The 21,299-nt window shown below is 36.6% G+C and overlaps 1 protein-coding gene across 1 annotated transcript in view; it reads left to right on the top strand.

Annotated features, from left to right (window-relative positions):
* Window positions 1–10,612, top strand: part of HDX (highly divergent homeobox) — a 246,624-nt gene extending 236,012 nt beyond the window's left edge. The window contains exons 9-10 of the mRNA XM_059157804.1: window positions 1,919–2,041; window positions 6,124–10,612. Coding sequence (XP_059013787.1) covers window positions 1,919–2,041; window positions 6,124–6,249 — 249 coding nt within the window. The 3' untranslated portion in view covers window positions 6,250–10,612. The remainder of the gene's footprint in view (window positions 1–1,918; window positions 2,042–6,123) is intronic.
* The last annotated feature ends 10,687 nt before the right edge of the window (window positions 10,613–21,299 follow it).

Raw genomic sequence — 21,299 nt, 5'->3', positions numbered from 1 at the left:
TATGTTAGTGGTAATATTTCATTGGGGTTTTAATTTGCATTTCCTTAATGAAAAATGATATTAAGCATTTTTCACATGCTTATTGGTCATTCACATATCTTCTTTGATGAAGCGTGTAAGTATTTTCTCTGTTTTTATTCTGTTGGTGATCCTAAAATTGTATTATAAGCATTCTTTATGTATTGTGAATACAAGTATTTTATCAGATATGTGATTTGCAATTATTTTCTCCCAATATGAAGCTCATATTTTTATTTTCTTAAGTGTCTTTTGAAGAGCAAAGGGGTTTTTGTTTGTTTTAATTTTAATGAATTCTTTTAAGTTTCATGCTTTTTGTGCCTGTTGAGAAACAGCCTAACCCAAAGACACAAAAAATTTCTCCTGTTTTCCTCTAGGTTTATGGTTTTAGGTTTTGTAAATTTCTTGTTAAATTGTGTATATGACGTAAGAGTTGATAATCTTTTTTTAATATGAATTTACATTTGTTCAATCACTGTTTTTTGGAAGATTGTCCTTTCTTTGTCTATTGAATTACCTCAGCACGTTTTAAGAAAATCAACTGTATATATATTTTTTCTGGACTCTTTTCTGTCCCGTTGATCTATATGTCCACCCTTTGCCAAAACTATAACTTCTTGATTACTGTAGATTTAATATAAAATCTAGTCAGAACACTTCTGTGACCATATAACCCTCAAACCTAGACCTGCCAAAGATTACTAGTATTATATCCATTTTACTGATGAGTAAACAAAATCACAGAGAGCTTGGCCTGCCCAAGTTTACACAGCTATCAGTAGACCTGGCATTAAAATCTCCCCAAATCCTAGTATATTATTTTTTCCTACCAAACTAACAAAAGTAGTGAAAGGAGATTGTGTCTCAGTGGTACACAGTGGCACATTAGGAAATATTTTCTGAATAACAGACTCCTACATAAAGGCAGGGAACTCAACAACTACTTAAGACAAAGACAGTAGTAATTTTAGTCCCTCCTTGGTGCAAAATAATCTTTTCTTTCTCAGTATTTGGCTTTGTGAATGATACATTCAGCATTACTGCATCTGCTATTGCTTGATAATTGGGCTTAATTGGACTTTGCCTATTCTTAATCCTAATATAAATGCTAATTAGGTTTAATATAGGAGGACTCTTTCCAAAAGGGAACTGTTTCTTGAGTTCTACCTTACTGGAATTTATTTGATTGTATTTTTGACCTTGCAAATTATTTTCTGTTGGTGATTTGCTTTGAGTAGTCTTTGAGTAAAAGAAAAATTAAAATTTAGAAGTAAATTAAATTAAAATTTAATTAATTATTTAATAAATTAATTAAATTTAATTAATTAAAATTAAAAAGTAAAATTTTCTTCTGTGCTTTATATTCCTTATGCCAAAATATTATCTTCTTCCCTGTTTTTTGTAGTGTTCAATGATTCGGTAGTTGTGTTTAACACTCAGTGCTCATCACAACATGTGCCCTCCATAATACCCATCACTGGGCTTCCCCATCCACCCAGCCCTCTCCCTTCTGTAACCTTCAGTTTGTTTCCCAGAGTCCAGAGTCTCTCACGGTTTGTCTCCCTCTCTGATTCCTTCCTATTCAGTTCTCCCTCCCTTTCCTTGTGGTCCTCCACTCTATTCCTTATGTCCTACATATGAGTGAAACAGTATGGTAATTGTCTTTCTCTGCTTGACTTACTTCACTCAGCATAATCCCCTCCAGTTCCATCCATGTGGATACAAATGGTGGGTATTCATCCTTTCTGATGGCTGAGTAATACTCCATTGTCTATATGGACCACATCTTCTTTACTGTCCTCCTAATTTGATTGCTTTTTTAGAATTTTGTTGCGCATCAAACATGTATAGTCCTAGGTTTGCATAGGATAATTATATTGTTTGATCTTCTCTCCTTCAGAATGAAGAAGTCAGATTCATTGAAAATGAGCTAGAGATTCAAAAGCAAAAATACTTTAAACTTCAGACATTTGTTAGAAGCTTGATACTAGCTATGAAAGCTGATGATAAGGAACAACAACAGGTAGGTGCCAGAAGAGAATAGTAAGCTGTAATGTATCATGTTGAAAAATGACATGGCACATTTGAGTTCTTAATATTTTTTTCATTTTTATACTTCTTTCCTGCCTGCCTCAAGAAAGGATTTGTTACTTTATAACTTTTTTAGCACAGTATTTTTAAGAGTAGGTATTCAGATATTTGTGTGCTGCCTTAATAGAAAATCAAAATAATTGATTAATACTTTGTTAATTTCAGGCTAGAGTTAAAAAGGAAAAAATAACTTTAAAAATTAATTTTAAATAAATTCTCCATGTTTGTAGAGTCTGGGCTACCCTAACTGGAGAAACACACATTTTGAAATCTTTCGTGAATAAAATATTCTGGTGCAGAGTTCAGGGCCAAATCCAACTTGATGTGTGTTTTTATAAATAAAGTTTTATTGGAACTCCAAAAAAAAAAAGGTGAGGCATTTGCCTCTCTTCTGTATTTCAGTTACCTTCCAGACCTCAATAGATTTCACAAATGTTTAAATACCTTCTATTTCAAAATATGCTGCTTATCACTAAGAAATATGAAATTACTTTGTAAAATTCTTTGTGATCACAGTGCATCATTTACTTTTCCCAGTTTAACTAGAATGCTTGGTTCCTTTACCCCAAAGATGTCTTTTATTTGTCACTGTGGAATTATATTTACAAATTCCTCCCAAATTACACATGTTGTCTCATTTTTTATGTGAAATGTATATAAAAATATATTAAGCTTGCTTTAAAATTATAGAATTTTTCTAATGTTACACTCAATACTAAATGATACCAAATTTGCCTGAGTGGTATACTATTCTTGAGACATTCAGTGAATAGTAGGTCACACAAGTAACCATTAATTTGGAAGCAGTCTTGTAGGTTTTTATTCAGGAAAGAAATCTCATGCATACTGTACAAAAATTCATCCCTTATATCCAAGCAAGACTACTTATTTGTAGCTCATCCCAGATATCTCCAGGGAAAAAGAAGAGTATTAGCATCCCACAATTCTTTTTTAAAAGAAACTAATTTACTCATGAGACTCAAACCAGCATGTACAGTATGTGCCCAGTTTTATAAGTTTACTTTCCCTGTGCTTCGCACACACAGATATTCCAAGACAGTAGTCTTCAGTTAGCTTTGCCAGCTTTATTTAAGCATGTTGCTGTATTACATGAGTTATTCATTTTCCATATTCCATGGCATATTGAAAATGTGTTTGTTTTTTAGGAATGTAAACTATGGATTTTGAATGAATAAGGTGGCAGATTTAAACATGGTCCCAAGGGTACTGTAAATTTTCAATAACTGTAAAAAAAATTAGGTTCACCTTCAGAAATAACTTGGAGTGTGGGCCTGGTCCCAAAAGTTAGAGCATGGTTTTGAATTCAGAGTTACATTGGCAGATAACTAGCAACATCTATCTATGTGTCTTGATATCTAGGAACAGCACACAGACTGCATTTTGTTTCTACTTCTAATGACTTGGTTCTTTCCCCAAGACCACTAACAAATAAGAAAAATAACTATTGTATATTTTACTTTTCTCCTCTTATACTTTTCCTCTGATAGAATACTGATGAACTAAGATATGGCAAAACTTTGGCCATAAAAAAGAGAAAATTATACAAAAATTGCACTGAAATTCATAGCCTATATACTCATCATCCAAAGAGAAAATACTAATTTTTATAGTTGAGATCAGGTATAACACATGTCTAAGTATAGAAGACACCAATAGTAGTTTACAAAAGTTATTAAGGTGATCTTTTAAGTTACTGATCTTCACATTATGAGATACTTAGAAGTTTTATTTATAGAAGAAAGCAATTTTTATTCTATTTAATAAAAGAAAACCATTTTGTCATTGGTTTCTTATTTTAAAAACTCTTAATTTCTTTCAATTAATTTTGCTTTGGGTAAACTGAGATGAGTGGTTCACAGCGTATTTTTCTCCAATAAAGCAGTCCAGGCTTTAAAAAAAATATATGACACTGTCTGATTGAAATTTTAGATTACCCAAAGGGTTTCTTTTAATTAATAGCCATTTTTAAATTAAAATAATTTTGCCACCACTGTATTATCATTAGTGTCTTTCTTCTCCTGATAATTCACTGTGTGATCCCAGCCACATCAATTGCTTTTCTTGAACTTAAATTTCCCCACTTTGTAAGGAGGATAAGAATGATTAATCTTATGGAACTTGGCATTGATACCCCAGGGCTTTGCATAAGTATTATAAATACAGATGATATATTTGGGAATTGCTTTAATCTTTTGGGAATAATGGCACCAGATGAGTCTGTAAAGATAGATTGATGAAGAATCTATAGTAAAAAAAAAAGTTATGTGTTTACTTAATATATATGTAAAAGGCAGCTCTAGCAATTGTCATAATCCATAGATTTGTTCAGTGTGTCAATGTTGCAATCCAGTAAGATACTAAAAGAATTTTGAAGTGGACCTCATGCATTAACAGTGCCCCATGCTGCTTATATATAGTCAGTCAGCTACATAAAATTAAGTTACAAAAAAAATAATAATCCTCTTTTGACTTGAGGGTATCCCCACGAGAATTTAGAATGTCATCAAGTATTTTCATTTACCTGACTTTCTAATACTCTAAGCACATGTTCAATGAATGTGAGTGGAGGACTTTGCCTTTTTTCATATGGCTTCTTCACAGTTACAAAGTGAACTAAATCCAGTGATATATTTCTCTTAAACTATGATCAACTAATGTCAGCAAAGGCTTTGTTTCTCCTTGACTGGGTTAGTGATAAACAACTATTCTAGAAGAAAATGGCTGTGTGTTCTATTACTGCAACCTAGCACCTTAGAAAGCATGTAGAACCAGTAGATGACTGCTTTGTGAATTCTCCAAATTTCAGCAAGAGGTTCATGTGCTATTTAAGAGTATAAAACAAATAACTTTCCCGTCAGATAGGAGTTAGTCTTTCCTTATGCAGATTAACAAAAAGGAGAAAGTTTCTAATCTTGTCCCTCTGCTATAAGACAAATGTATAAATGACATTTATTTTAATAAAGAGAATAAAATACTGTCTTATTTAAACAGTGGATTTCATAAATTCTCCAGTATGCCCTTTCTGTTCCTTAATTCAGTAATGACAAGCTTGCATTTGTCCATGTTCCTTTGGTCCTTATTTACCACTGCACCAAAAGTCCACACTACAAGTAATTCTGTCTTAAAGTACCCGGATATGATACATTATTAATATTGGAAGCATCAAATCAATCATTTAGTTCACAGTATTTTTTATGGTCAAATGGGCATCAGGACTGTCAGCCACATAAAAATGTATTAAACATTTATTTCCTTTGTATGGATACATGTTATACAATTCCAGATGAAACGATTTTTCCATGGCAAAGCTTAGTCCATGGCTCTTGGCTTATCCTATTTACTCCAACCAAGAAATGAGCAGCCTCCTAGAGATATAATTTCACAGCTAGATTTACTGTCCAACTGTGCCCTGGTGGGTGCTTGACCATTGATAGATATGGGCATAGACTTAGAAAAGAAAAAAAGTTACTTGGAATTTTCAAGTTGTTAATGTTTAGCCTAAAGTGGAATAACTGAGATTTTCCCTAATAAGTTCTTTCTCCTAGCGAAGTGCATACTAGTCTTGTGATATGTGTTTTTCTATAAAGGACAGTATAAGTGGGCAGGAGTATTTTAATAAGGAATATAATTGTAAAACCCTTTAGCAGTGATCAGTGAAGACTTAAAAACTAGTATGAAAATCACTTTTCTCAAATACTTCAAAGCACTTTGTCCAGAATAGTTGCGCATTTCCCTCATAGTTTGCCTTTTACCCAGGGTTTCACTCTACATAATCCACACTCTCAAGATCTAGTATTTTATTACTTCCTTAATAGTGTATGAAGAGGTTTTCTTTTATGTAAGATACTGTATAAGGTCCTGAAGAGAAATGTTTCATTCTTTAAGTCCATGAATATAAATTGACAAGAAAGAACATTTATTAATGTAAAATTGAAAAAATTAAAAAAAACCTGTCTACATACTAATTCTAAAAAATTGATTTTTCTGGCTCAGGCACTGCTGTCAGATTTACCTCCTGAATTAGAAGAGATGGATTTCAATCATGCCTCACCAGAGCCTGATGATACCTCATTCAGTGTGTCTTCTTTATCAGAGAAAAATGCCTCAGACAGCTTGTGATTTGACAGGGGTTACATGATACATACAGACTTTTGACTGCCTAACAGTTGTGCATTTCCAGATAACTGCATTCTCTTGCCTCAAAATTCCTCAGTTGGAAAAACATATTGTTGGAACTGACACATTCTGTGAAGAATGGACAAGATATAATGGCTACAATGTAAAAATGTATGTGAAATTTAAAAGCATCATTTGAGAAATTTTTCCAAACTGATAAAACTCTGAGGAACATTTGTATTTAATTTTTGACAGTTTATCTGAAATGTGTAATGTCTAATTTCTGAAAGATTTTTGTTTGGTTTTTAGAATAATCTTAGTTTTAGTAATAGTTTTGACCCAAAACATAAAAATAAAGTTATTTCAGCATTACTTATCAAGTTACTAAAGCTTGGTTAGCTTTGTTTTATAGCCATTACATCTTTATTCTCTCTCCTTTTCCTATCAGCTACATACACCTTTACTCAGGAAAGTGGACTGAAATTTGAAAACAAAACCTTAAAAATGATTTTACCTGAATGAGTCCTAGGATATATTTCGATTTCCTATGACAATTTGACTTCAGCTGATGAATGAAAATTTAAGGATCACTGGTTTATAATTGTAAATTATTGGTATTCTTCCATTTTCTAACCCAAATATTTGGGCGGTAGGGGGAAATCACTATGGAAAAGTAATTAACCAACATGAAATCAAATAAATTATTAAGTGTATAGAAACAAAATGTTGTAAAAGATTAGTCTTAATGGGGATTCTTCATTGTTGCAAATGACAAATATTGGTAAGATTCACATTCTACTAGTAAATCTGTATAACTAAGTTAGATGGAATTTTGCACAAGTATTATACTTTTATCACTATCTTCATAATACTTTTGCAATTCTTACATTTTATGAAACAGGAAGTCAAGGTAGAGTCTTCTTTTTTAATCTAGCCACTGAGTTTTGTCACAAATTTTGCCCCATTCTCATCTGAGGCTTGTACAGAGCCATCCACCAAGGATAATATCCAAAAAGAGTTATACACTACTGTGGTTGTAAATCACAGTCCTCTGAATTTCCTGGACACTTTTCTGTGAGTGCACTCCTAAAATGGGCATGCCACCCAGTTGTTCTATTAGTAGGTACCAGATGGCCATACACTGTAGACAATTCTTTGCACACTGTTCCTTCTGGGGTACCAGCTGGCATTACCAAGACCCAAAGAAGGGAAAATGCCAGTTTCTTAGTTTCTCCCTGAGCACACAGCATCATGTTTTTGCGAGTTGGCTGTGTGGAGTTGTGTTGCATTGTTAAATTATTATCTATTCCTAAAAGATTAATCAAGTATCTAGATGGCTTTCATTTTTTTTTAAGAGAGGGAAAGAGAGAGGTGGGGGAAGGGCAGAGGGAGAGGGGGAGAGAGAGAATCTTAAGCAGGTTCTATGCCCATCCCAGAGTGCTATAAAGGTCTCAATCTTACAACCCTGAGATCATGACCTGAGCTGAAATCAGTAGTCAGATGCTTAACTGACTGAGCCACCCAGATGCTCCAACTAGATGGCTCTTTTGGCCATCAAGTTTCTATGTCACATATTTTTGTAATTTGCAAGCAAAATCAATTTTGATCTTGGAATTCAGATACCTATTTATGAATGCAAAAAGGCAGTCATGTTTATCTTTGACCTTGAAATGTCCGTTGGTAATCCTTTATTTTGTCAGCTATTGTTTATGACTATTGCCATGCTACTGCTATGGTTCTTTTGTTAACAGAAATATTTCAGTGGTTAGGTATGATCCCTTTTAGATAAAAGCCATACAGTTCTTTTCAAATAATGTTTAATACTCCTTGCTGTGAAGTAAAATTCCATTCAGAAAAAGAGTTCTGAGTAAAAGAACTTCAGGCATTAGGAATAAATTTATCAGTCAATTCCTCCATGAGATAGAGAGTCCCTACGTAAGTGTAGAAACCATCTCATAGGATAGAATGAACAAATTCCAGGATTTCAAGTCTCTCCTAGGAGCTCCATCCTATTCACTGAGTTTATCTTTAAACTGTAATTTCTTCTGCTCCAATTTAAGCTCTGTCTTATTTGGTTCTTTTTTTCCCCCAATTTTATTTTATTTTTTCAGTGTTCCAAGATACATTGTTTATGTACCACACCCTCTTGTCACCAAGTAAGGATAGATAATTCTCTCCTACATCTTTCGGCTTTACAGATTGTATCGGTTACACCTCAGCAATTAGACACCAAATCAAAAAATATTCATCGAGCCTCTGCTATAGGGACATTTGATTTCTACTCCTTAGCAAGGCATAAACTTCAAAACGAATTATGTCTTTTCACTTTCTCAGAGATACTAATAAAAGTTATTTAAGTAGAAATTTTAATAAACTTAAAGATTGTTAGGTGTGATTCCTAAAAAAATGATCATCTACAATTTTGAGAGGACACATTGATGATTTCTTTGTTCCTGTTTAAAGTTCCATTAAAATAGAAACAGTACACGTAGGAATCCTTTTGTTTTGTGTTTCAGCACCAGAGTTATTTATTTTATCCTCAAAATTAAAACATTTAAAAAATGAAATGTAGTTGTTCTGTACCAGGGACCAAAAGAAATAGCTGCATCCAGAAAAAAAAATCATAATTGATAGAATTAAATTAAGTACTGCAGATTTTTTAAAAGTTGCCAAAATCAAGTGTTAAAAGTTTATTATGAAGAAAATATATTTTTTAACACATAATAGGTTGGAATTTTTTGAGACATCTTAAAGCAGAAAAATATCAGTTTGACTGCTTTTGTGACATCTTCATGACTAGGGGGAGAAAAACAACTAACGTTTCATTCTTTAGGGTTTTGACACATTAAAACAGACCATACTATCTGAAGCATCTCTCATAATGACAGATACCAAGGTGAAATTTTTTTTTTCCTTTTAACTACACTTTGATGTTTGCTTTCAGCTTAGGATAGCCAAGCAGTTTCTAAGTAACAAATGTTTATCTAAGAACACTTACTTTAAAATAGGTTTTAAAAAATAACCTGAAGATACCTTCCTCATTCCAGCCAAGCTAACATTAGTCACAAGAAAATGAGAACTATAGTTACCCTGGAAAATAGCAAACTTAGCATATGCAAGGAAAATATTAAAAGAACATTGTTCTTAATGAATTTTGGAACACTGAGAAAGAAAAGAAAAGAAAATTGGACTTCTTGGAGGGCACCTGTATGGTTCAGTCTGTTAAGCAGCTACCTTTGGCTCAGGTCATGATCTCGGGGTCCTGGGATAGAGCCCAGCATCAGGCTCCCTGCTGAGCAGGAAGTCTGCTTCTGCCACTGCCCCTACCCTCTGCTCATCCTCCCTCTCTTTCTCTCTCTGTCAAATAAATAAAATCTTAAAAAAGAAAGAAAATTGTTCTTTCTATGGGAACTGGGGATGCTTTGTTGTAAGGTCATATATCAACATTAGAACTTCTATGCTTACCAATGTAATCATGATAAAAATGTTATTGTTGGAGATGAAAAAGCTACATCATGTGCTGTGTATACTACCAGAACTTCAAGAAATGTCAAAGAGGCCCCAAAGACAACAGTATCTATTTTAAGGCACTTTCATAGCCAGTCATCTTTAAATTTGTAGGAAAAACAGAAGCGATGTATTTAGAAGAATTGTAGGCTCTAAATTAGACTTTGTTGCTTTATATTTGGGGGGAGGAGGGGACATTCAGCCCATTTCCAAGGAATAGTTTCCTCATTTTAACCCGATAGTTTATGATCATTTTTAGAAGAAATTCTTAATATTTTAAGGCCTGTCCTTTCTCCACATTGTAGTGATGCTATAGCAGGAGTATTGCCTATTTAAAAATATATATATATTAGATTTTCATTCAGGTCCTAAAAAATGACAAATTCTGATATATTAGCCCTTTAAAGAGCTATCAGTGCTATAGTGTCTAAAAGATGAGTAAATGTTTATCTTTGAAGTTGGTGTTATTTTTGGAAGACAACACTAGTATACTCATCATATCGGGCTATTATTTTGTGATAATATAAGGGAGGATCCTACTAATTTGTGAGACTATGGTCAGCATACTATTGCCCCAAACAAACCATTATTAAGGTCATATTTCTTAAAATGGAAAGAGAATAAAATAATATTTTCATGAAACTATAATTATGATTGTTCCGTTAAAGCTTATACTGAGTATATATTGCTCTGCATTGATATTTTATTTTATGTTAACTTGTTAAGTAATTCCTTTAAGTGATTATGCATCCCATTTTACTGATACTACCTCTGAAATATATTACCACCTTAAAACTACATTATTGTAATGTGATCTTTTATAGGGTTTTTATTTAAATTTTATAGAGGCAATAAATGATTTCCAACTAATAGACATCTATTTCTTTATTTTAATGTTTATTTTTCTAAGTCTTTGCTGTGTTTGTTTGTTTGTTTGTTTGTTTTTGAGAAAGAGAGAGAGAGAACAAGAATGGAGGGAGGAGGGACAGAGGGAGAAAGAGAGAGAGAATCTTAAGTAGGCTACACACTCAATGGGAAGCCCAATGCAGGGCTCTGTCTCACAACTCTGAGATCATGACCTGAGCTAAATCAAGAGCCAGATGCCCCATAACTCTTTGTGTTTAAAGCATTATTCCTTTTTTAAAGATAATTTTTCCTCCCAAAATAAGGCTCTGATAAAAAAGACCCCCCAAAATGCAGACAATAATAAGATGTTGTGTCTCAGAGAAGGGAGAACATGGAATGCTCAAGTGAAAATTTGGTTGAATTCCAAGCTTCCAAGTACATCATCTTTAATTGACTTTACTTAAAAAAGAATTACTCCAATTTCAATGCACTAGAGTAGATATTCAGTGATAGATAAAAAGATTTTTCCAGGGAAGGATATTTAAATAGTAAAACCAGAAAGTAAATTGCCACCAAATAAGCAAAGAATGTTATTTTCATAACAAATTTTTTAAAGTGATAGGGTTGCATCTAAATCTGGCTCTCCTTGACACCAGTAGAGCATGCTTTTAATTTGGATAAAATATGCCCATGCATTTTTGTCAAAATCTTAAACCAATGAAAACTGCTCATGTTACCTAAATAATGGGAGAGGGCAGGAGGTGAGTTTAAAATAGCACTTCAACAGTTTTCCTTCCCAGTTCAAGAGTGTTGCAAGGGGGAAAAAATCACATACAAACATGCACTTCAAATGATCCAAGTGTTTCTCAGTCTGCAAAAACATTGAGTTAAGGTGGTGAAATCCTTTCATTTTATAAAAATGAATGGGAATACCTCTTCGACCTCAGCCGCAGCAACATCTTCCTAGGAACAACGCCAAAGGCAAGGGAAGCAAGGGCAAAAATGAACTATTGGGATTTCATCAAGATCAAAAGCTTTTGCACAGCAAAGGAAACAGTTCACAAAATCAAAAGACAACTGACAGAATGGGAGAAGATATTTGCAAACGACATATCAGATAAAGGACTAGTGTCCAGAATCTATAAAGAACTTAGCAAACTCAACACCCAAAGAACAAATAATCCAATCAAGAAATGGGCAGAAGACATGAGCAGACATTTCTGCAAAGAAGACATCCAGATGGCCAACAGACACATGAAAAAGTGCTCCATATCACTCGGCATCAGGGAAATACAAATCAAAACCACAATGCGATATCACCTCACACCAGTCAGAATGGCTAAAATCAACAAGTCAGGAAATGACAGATGCTGGCGAGGATGTGGAGAAAGGGGAACCTTCCTACACTGTTGGTGGGAATGCAAGCTGGTGCAACCTCTCTGGAAAACAGCATGGAGGTTCCTCAAAATGTTGAAAATAGAACTGCCCTATGACCCAGCAATTGCACTATTGGGCATTTACCCTAAAGATACAAACGTAGTGATCCAAAGGGGCACGTGTACTCGAATGTTTATAGCAGCAATGTCCACAATAGCCAAACTATGGAAAGAACCTAGATGTCCATCAACAGATGAATGGATCAAGAAGATGTGGTATATATACACAATGGAATACTATGCAGCCATCAAAAGAAATGAAATCTTGCCATTTGCGACAACATGGATGGAACTAGAGCGTATCATGCTTAGCGAAATAAGTCAAGCAGAGAAAGACAACTATCATATGATCTCCCTGATATGAGGAAGTGGTGATGCAACATGGGGGCTTAAGTGGGTACGAGAAGAATAAATGAAAGAAGATGGGATTGGGAGGGAGACAAACCATAAGTGACTCTTAATCTCACAAAACAAACTGAGGGTTGTTGGGGGGAGGGGGTTTGGGAGAAGGGGGTGGTATTATGGACATTGGGGAGGGTATGTGTTTTGGTGAGTGCTGTGAAGTGTGTAAACCTGGTGATTCACAGACCTGTACCCCTGGGGATAAAAATATATGTTTATAAAAAAATAAAAATTATATCAAAGTTAAAAAAAAAAAAAAGAACCCCCCCCCCCAAAAAAAAGAATGGGAATAGAATCAGGGGACAAGATGGCGAGGAAGTAGGTGGAGGCGCCTTTTCAACCTGTAACCCAAAGTGAGCTGATTACCTACCAAAGAACTCTGATCACCCATGAAATCAGCCTGAGATCAGAATTATACACATCTGGAACTCTACAGGGGCAGAAGACGCCAGTGGGCAGGTAAAGCAGAGTGGGAACGGCGGGCTGATATTGGAAGATAAACAAAAGGGGGAGGGAGCCACCAGAGGTGACCGGTTGGAAAGTAATACCCCCTATGAGCGAGAGTGCCTTGCATCTGGGGACCAGCATTAACTTGGAGACTGTTTGAAAGCACTCCAAAAGAGGAAAGGATCACGGTGGGGGTGGGGGGAATTGTGGGAATCAGGGCAGCTAGGGACAGGGGCTTAAGTATCTGGCCCCAGGACAGCCTCCCCTGGTGCTGAGCCAGAGAGAGTGCGGCGGAGAAAACAGGTCTTGGTCCCTAAGCCGCCAGCACGCCCGAGAATGCATGGGGTCTGGCTCCTGTGAGGGGATGGGAGCCATGCCTGACGGCAGAACGTGAGAGCCCTGCTATAGAGCCTGAGATACTCCCCTGAGAGAGGTACAAAGGCCCAGCCAGCGCCCTTTGATACGCGCCATTGTTTCAGAGCCCCGCACCAAACTCTCCCCCCAGAGAGGTACTAGAAGGCCCAGCCTGGTGCTTTCAGACCTGCACCCCGTTCTCAGAGCCTGAGACCCTTGCGCCACTCACAGCCTTCCACGAAATTGGTGTTCGCAAGCCGGGCACTCTTAGACCCAGAAAGACCAGGTGCTCCCAGCCTGGGCCTGCGGGAAAATCTCAGTGTGCAATTGCTGCTTGAAACCTCTCTGGTGGTCTGGAGCTGCCCAGACAGCCACCACTGCCATGGCTTTGGGTACAGGCAAAAGATCCTGCATCCCCAGGGATCACGACTTGGAACCTGCTCTGCCGGCGGCCAAGGGGGAACTTATTTGGACTCTGCAGCCAGACTGAGGCTTCTCTCTGAGAGGGAGGTCAGGGGTGCAGTTTGTTTTCCTCTAAAACTACAAAAACCATCAAAAGCGGTCAAGGTGAGAGGAAAAAAAAAAAGTGAACAAACATAAAAACCGCCAGAGAACAAAAGCCTGAAAAAAACCAGTTTCCTCAGAGCCCAACCCCTTGAGGGGGCTGGAGGACTTAACTCACGGAACATCATTGACTGAAAACCCACATGGCAGGCCCCACCCCAGAAAACAAACCTAGAAAGGAATAAAAAAAAAAAAAAAAAAAGGACTACAAGAGAACAACCATTACTTCGTAGGGAAACTTTTATTTTTTACTCGTTCCCACTATTCTGGTTCATTTTTTTAATATATACATAATTTTTTAACCTATTTACCATCACAGCGAGCTATCCAGTACATCAAATTCCATAATAACCTTCTAAACTGAAATTTTTGATACATACACCTATGTTTTTCTTTTGCATTTCTATTTTTTGAATTCCTTTTTTAAATTTTAGTTTAGTTTAGTCTAGTTTATTCCTTTTTATTTTTATTTTCTAATATTCATATAGAGTTAAACTTCAAAGTAATCCCCTTTCCCCAATCAATACTACCCCTATAGGTAAATCAATTTTTAATCCCCCTTTATCTTAGGAAAGTTGAGTCCTTTAACAAATATAAAGATACATCCAGGAAGAATCAAAACAAACTTCCTCATCCACACTGAGAATTTATAACCACTCTCCCATTTTTTTCTTCCACCAGTGTTTCTCTGTTTTCGTATTTGTCCTGATAGCATATAAATCTTACACTTGGGGTACTTTTTGACGAGGTTCTTCCTTTATTTGCATATATATTTTTTTCTCTTGTCATATACTTTTATCAGTCTCTTTGTCTGTTTTTGTCTACTTCATAAATCTTACCTTGGGGCCCATTTGGGCTGAATCTTCTCTTTCATCTTCCCTTTCTTTCCTATCTTTCTCTCTCTCTCTCTCTTTTTTCTTTTTCTTTTCTTTTTACTCTCACTTGGGTGGGGATTCTTGATTGCTCAGAAGTGTTCCAGGTGGCACCTTGACTGCACCACAGTTGATATATCCAGCTACATCTGTTCAGTCATCTCTCACCAAAATGACTAGGAGGAGGAATGCCCAACCTAAGAAAAATACAGAGGATGGACCTTCTGCAACAGAGCTAATGGCTGTCAACATAGACAATATGTTGGAAAGAGAATTCAGGCTAACAATTATCCAGGCAATAGCTAGGTTGGAGAAAGCCATGGATGACCAAACAGAATTGATTAGGGCCAAGCTGAAAGCGACAAGAGATGATGTTCACAATTTTAGGGCAGAGCTTAAAGCTACCAGAAAGGAGGTTCACAATACTCTAAATGAGTTCCAATCTAATCTAAATTCTCTCAAAGATAGGGTAACTGAGACAGAAGATAGAATTAGTGATCTGGAGGAAAAACAGAGAGAAAGGATCAGGAGGAAGCCTGGAACAAACAGCTTAGAAACCATGAAAACAGAATCAGGGAAATAAATGATGCCATGAAACGTTCCAACGTCAGAATTATTGGAATCCCTGAAGGGGAGGAGAAAGAAAGAAGTCTAGAAGATATAGTGAAACAAGTTCTTAATGAAAATTTTCCCAATCTCCCGAATGGAACCAGCGCTCATGTACTAGAGGCTGAACGGTCTCCACCCAAGATTATACATTCCAAAAAAACATCACGACACCTGATAGTCAAATTGAGGAATTATAATTGTAGGTATAATCTCTTGAAAGTCGCCAGAGCAAAGAGGCTCCTTACTTACAGAGGGAAGCCCATCAGAATAACATCAGACCTGTCCACAGAGACCTGGCAAGTCAGAAAAGGCCGGAAAGATATATTCAGGGCACTAAATAAGAAGAATAAGAAGAACATGCAGCCAAGAATACTTTATCCAGCAAGACTGACATTCAAAATGGATGGAGAGATAAAGAGTTTCCAAGACCGGCAAGGCTTAAAAGACTATGCAACCACCAAGCCGACACTGCAGAAAATATTAAGGGGGGTTCTATAAAAGAGGAAAAATCCTAAGAATAGCATTGAACAGAAATATAGAGACAATCTACAGAAAGAAAGACTTCAAAGGTAACACGATGTCAATAAAAATGTATCAACCAATAATCATCTCAATGTGAATAGCCTAAATGCACCCATAAAATGGCACAGGGTTGCAGATTGGATAAAATGACAGGACCCATCCATATGTTGCATACAAGAGATCCATTTTGAACCTAAAGATACACCCAGACTGAAAGTGAAGGGAGGGAGAAGCATCTTTCATGCCAATGGGCTTCAAAAGAAGGCTGGGGTAGCTATTCTCATATCAGATAAATTAGATTTTAAACCAAAGACTATAGTCACAGATACAGAAAGACACCACATCATTCTTAAAGGGACTATCCACCAAGATGATCTAACAATTGTAAATATCTATGGCCCCAATATGGGAGCAGCCAATTACATAAGAAAACTGGGAACCCTCTTACACTGTTAGTGGGAATGCAAGTTGGTGCAGCCTCTTTGGAGAACAGTGTGGAGATTCCTCAAGAAATTAAAAATAGAACTTCCCTATGACCCTGCAATTGCACTTCTGGGTATTTACCCCAAAGATACAGACGTAGTGAAAAGAAGGGCCATCTGTACCCCAATGTTTATAGCAGCAATGGCCACGGTCACCAAACTGTGGAAAGAACCAAGATGCCCTTCACTGGACGAGTGGATAAGGAAGATGTGGTCCATATACACTATGGAGTATTATGCCTCCATCAGAAAGGATGAATACCCAACTTTTGTAGCAACATGGACGGGACTGGAAGAGATTATGCTGAGTGAAATAAGTCAAGCAGAGAGAGTCAATTATCATACGGTTTCACTTATTTATGGAGCATAATAAATATCATGGAGGACAAGGGGTGTTAGAGAGGAGAAGGGAGTTGGGGTAAATTGGAAGGGGAGGTGAATAACGAGAGACTATGGACTCTGAAAAACAATCTGAGGGATTTGAAGTTGTGGGGGGTTGGGAGGTTGGGGTACCAGGTGGTGGGTATTATAGAGGGCACGGATTGCATGGGGCACTGGGTGTGGTGAAAAAATAATGAATACTGTTTTTCTGAAAATAAATAAATTATTTTTTAAAAAAAGAAAACTGTTAATCAAGATAGAGTCATATTGATATGAATACACTAATAGGAAATCTTAACATGCCTCTCTCAGACAGATCATCAAAGCAGAAAATCAATAAAAAAACAAGAGCATTGAATGACACATTGGACCAGATGGACCTCATAGATATATACAGAACATTCCACCCTAAAACAACAGAATACTCATTCTTCTCAAGTGCACATGGAACCTTCTTAAGAATAGACCACATACTGGGTCACAAATCAGGACTCACCCAATACCAAAATACTGAGATTATTCCCTGCATGTTCTCAGATGACAATGCTTTGAAACTGGAGCTCATTCATGAGGAAAAGTTTGGAAGGAGCTCAAACACCTGGAAGCTAAAGACCACCTTGCTTAAGAATGCTTGGATCAACCAGGAGATCAAAGAAGACTGAAACAATTCATGGAAACCAATGAGAATGAAGACACGTCGGTCCAAAACCTATGGGATACAGCAAAGGCGGTCCTAAGGGGGAAATACATAGCCATCCAAGCCTCCCTCAAAAAAAATTGAAAAATCCAGAACACAGCAGCTGTCTCTACACCTTAAAGAACTGGAGAATCCACAACAAATCAAACCAACTCCACACATAAGAAGGGAAATCAACAAGATTAGAGCTGAGATCAATGAGGTAGAAACCAGAGATACATTAGAATGTATCAATGAAACTAGAAGCTGGTTTTTTGAAAGAATCAATAAGATCGATAAACCATTGGCCACACTAATCCAAAGGAAAAGAGAGAAACCCCAAATTCATAAAATTATGAATGAAAAGGGAGAGATCACAACTAACACCAAGGAAGTAGAAAGAATCATCAGAAGTTATTATCAACAGTTATATGCCAATAAGCTAAGCAACCTAGATGAAATGGATGCATTCCTGGAAAACTATACACTCCCAAAATTGACCCAGGAAGAAATTGACAACTTGAATAGACCGATATCTAGTAACGAGATTGAAGCAGTGATCAAAAACATCCCAAAAGGGCGCCTGGGTGGCTCAGTGGGTTAAGCCGCTGCCTTCGGCTCAGGTCATGATCTCAGGGTCCTGGGATCGAGTCCCGCATCAGTCTCTCTGCTCAGCAGGGAGCCTGCTTCCCTCTCTCTCTCTCTCTCTCTCTCTGCCTGCCTCTCCATCTACTTGTGATCTCTCTTTGTCAAAAAAAAAAAAAATCCCAAAAAACAAGAGCCCAGGACCTGACGGATTCCCTGGGGAATTCTACCAAACTTTCAAAGAAGAAATAACACCTATTCTCCTGAAGCTGTTTCAAAAAATTGAAGCAGAAGGAAAACTTCCAGACGCCTTCTATGAAGTCAGCATTACCCTGATCCCCATACCAGGCAAAGACCCTAAAAAAAGGAGAATTTCAGACCAATATCACTGATGAATATGGATGCTAAGATTCTCAACAAGATCCTAGCAAACAGGCTCCAACAGCATATTAAAAAGTTTATCCACCATGACCAGGTAGGATTTATCCCTGGGCTACAAGGATGGTTCAACATTCACAAATCAATCAATGTGATAGAACAAATTAATATGAGAAGAGAGAATAACCCCATAGTCCTCTCAATCGATGCAGAAAAAGAATTTGACAAAATCCAGCATCCGTTCCTGATTAAAACACTTCAAAGTCTAGGGATAGAGGGAACATTCCTGAACTTCATCAGATCTATATGAAAGACCCACATCAAATATCATTCTCAATGGGAAAAAGCTTGCAGCCTTCCTGTTGAGATCAGGAACAAGACAAGGATGCCCCCTCTCACCACTCTTGTTCAACATAGTATTAGAAGTCCTAGCAACAGCAATCAGACAACAAAGAGAAAGAAAAGGTATCCAAATTGGCAATGAAGAAGTCAAACTGTCTCTCTTTGCAGATGACATGATTCTTTATATGGAAAACCCAAAAGACTCCATCCCCAAACTACTAGAACTCATACAGCAATTCAGCAATGTGACAGGATACAAAGTCAATGTACAGAAATCAGTGGCATTCTTATACACTAACAGTAAAAATACAGAAACGGAAATTAGAGAATCGATTCCATTTACTAGCACCAAGAACCATAAGATACCTGGGAATAAACCTAACCAAAGAAGTAAAGGAGCTGTACTCAAGGAACTACAAAACACTCATGAAAGAAATTGAAGAAGACACAAAAAGATGGAAGACCATCCCATTCTCTTGGATTGGAAGAATAAACATTGTTAAAATGTCTATACTGCCTAGAGCATTCTATACTTTTAATGCTATTCCAATCAAAATTCCAACGGTATTCTTCAAAGAGCTGGAGCAAATAATCCAAAAATTTGTATGGAATCAGAAGAGACCCTGAATTGCTAAGGAGATGTTGAAAAACAAAAATAAACCTGGGGGCATCACGTTACCTGATTTCAAACTTTATTACAAAGCTGTGATCACCAAGACAGCATGGTACTGGCATAAAAACAGACACATAGACCAGTGGGACAGAGTAGAGAGCCCAGATATGGACCCTCAACTCTATGGTCAATTAATCTTTGACAAAACAGGAAAAAATATACAGTGGAAAAAAGACAGTCTCTTCAATAAATGGTGCTGGGAAAACTGGACAGCTATATGTAGAAGAATGAAACTTGACCATTCTCTTACACCATACACAAAGATAAACTCAAAATGAATAAAAGACCTCAACGTGAGACAGGAATCCGTCAGAATCCTAGAGTAGAACATAGGCAGTAACCTCTTCGATATCAGCCACAGCAACTTCTTTCAATATATGTCTCCAAAGGCAAAGGAAACAAAAATGAAAATAAACTTTTGGGACTTCATCAAAATCAAAAGCTTCTGCACAACAAAGGAAACGGTCAAAAAAACAAAGAGGCCACCCACGGAATGGGAGAAGATATTTGCAAATGACAGTACAGACAAAAGGTTGATATCCAGGATCTATAATGATAGATATAGATAGATCTATAATGATCTATCATTATAGATCCTGGATATCAACCCACACAAAACAGACAATCATAACAAAAAATGGGCAGAAGATATGAACAGACACTTCTCCAATGAAGACATTCAAATGGCTATCAGACACATGAAAAAATATTCATCATCCCTAGCCCTCAGGGAGATTCAAATTAAAACCACATTGAGATGTCACCTTACACCAGTTAGAATGGCCAAAATTAGCAAGACAGGAAACAACATGTGTTGGAGGGGATGTGGAGAAATGGGAACCCTCTTCCACTGTTGGTGGGAATGCAAGTTGGTGCAGCCACTTTGGAGAACAGTGTGGAGATTCCTCAAGAAATTAAAAATAGAACTTCCCTATGACCCTGCAATTGCACTCCTGGGTATTTACCCCAAAGATACAGATGTAGTGAAAAGAAGGGTCATCTGTATCCCAGTGTTTATAGCAGTCATGGCCACAGTCGCCAAACTGTGGAAAGAACCAAGATGCCCTTCAACGGACAAATGGATAAGGAAAATGTGGTCCATATACACTTTGGAGTATTATGCCTCCATCAGAAAGGGCAAATACACAACTTTTGTAGCAACATGGATGGGACTGGAAGAGATTATGCTGAGTGAAATCAGTCAAGCCGAGAGAGTCAATTATCATATGGTTTCACTTATTTGTGGAGCATAACAAATAGCATGGAGGACATGGGGAGTTAGAGAGGAGAAGGGATTTGGGCAAAATTGGAAGGGGAGGTGAATCATGAGAGACTATGGACTCTGAAAAACAATCTGAGGGGTTTGAAGTGGCAGGGGGGTGGGAGGTTGGGTTAACAGGTGGTGGGTATTATAAAGGGCACGGATTGCATGGAACACTGGGTGTGTTGAAAAAATAATGAATACTGTTATGCTGAAAATAAATTGAAAAAATAATCAGAATTTTTAAAAAAATGAATGAGAATAATTATATATTTAAGGGACAGTCAATGGATGAGTATGCCCATAATACTGAATAATGTTTTTCACAACATTTGATACTACGTTTTTTTTTTTACATTTCTTGTGTGTATTATATTACGAAAGTAATACATATTCATTTTAGGTATTCTAGAAAATGTAGATGGTATAAAGAAAAACAGAACCACTTGCAGTCCCCATATTCCAATAATATCATTGTTAACATCTTAGCATATTTCATTCCAGTCTTGTCTTCTTCATATTACATATATTCAGCAAAATTGGGATTATACTGAATATGCTTTTATATGTCCTGCATTTTTTTCTTGTAATATATTGAGAGCATTCCTATGTAATCATTTGTCACCAAGGTAGTTTACTGTCAATTACATTTGGACTTAAAGGGTCCATATATACAATGGAATATTACTCAGTCATCAGAAAGGATGAATACTTAC

Source organism: Mustela lutreola, chromosome X (genome assembly GCF_030435805.1).
Source record: "Mustela lutreola isolate mMusLut2 chromosome X, mMusLut2.pri, whole genome shotgun sequence".
In the NCBI taxonomy this organism is placed as follows: domain Eukaryota; kingdom Metazoa; phylum Chordata; class Mammalia; order Carnivora; family Mustelidae; genus Mustela; species Mustela lutreola.
This window is presented reverse-complemented; position numbering and strand designations above follow the sequence as displayed.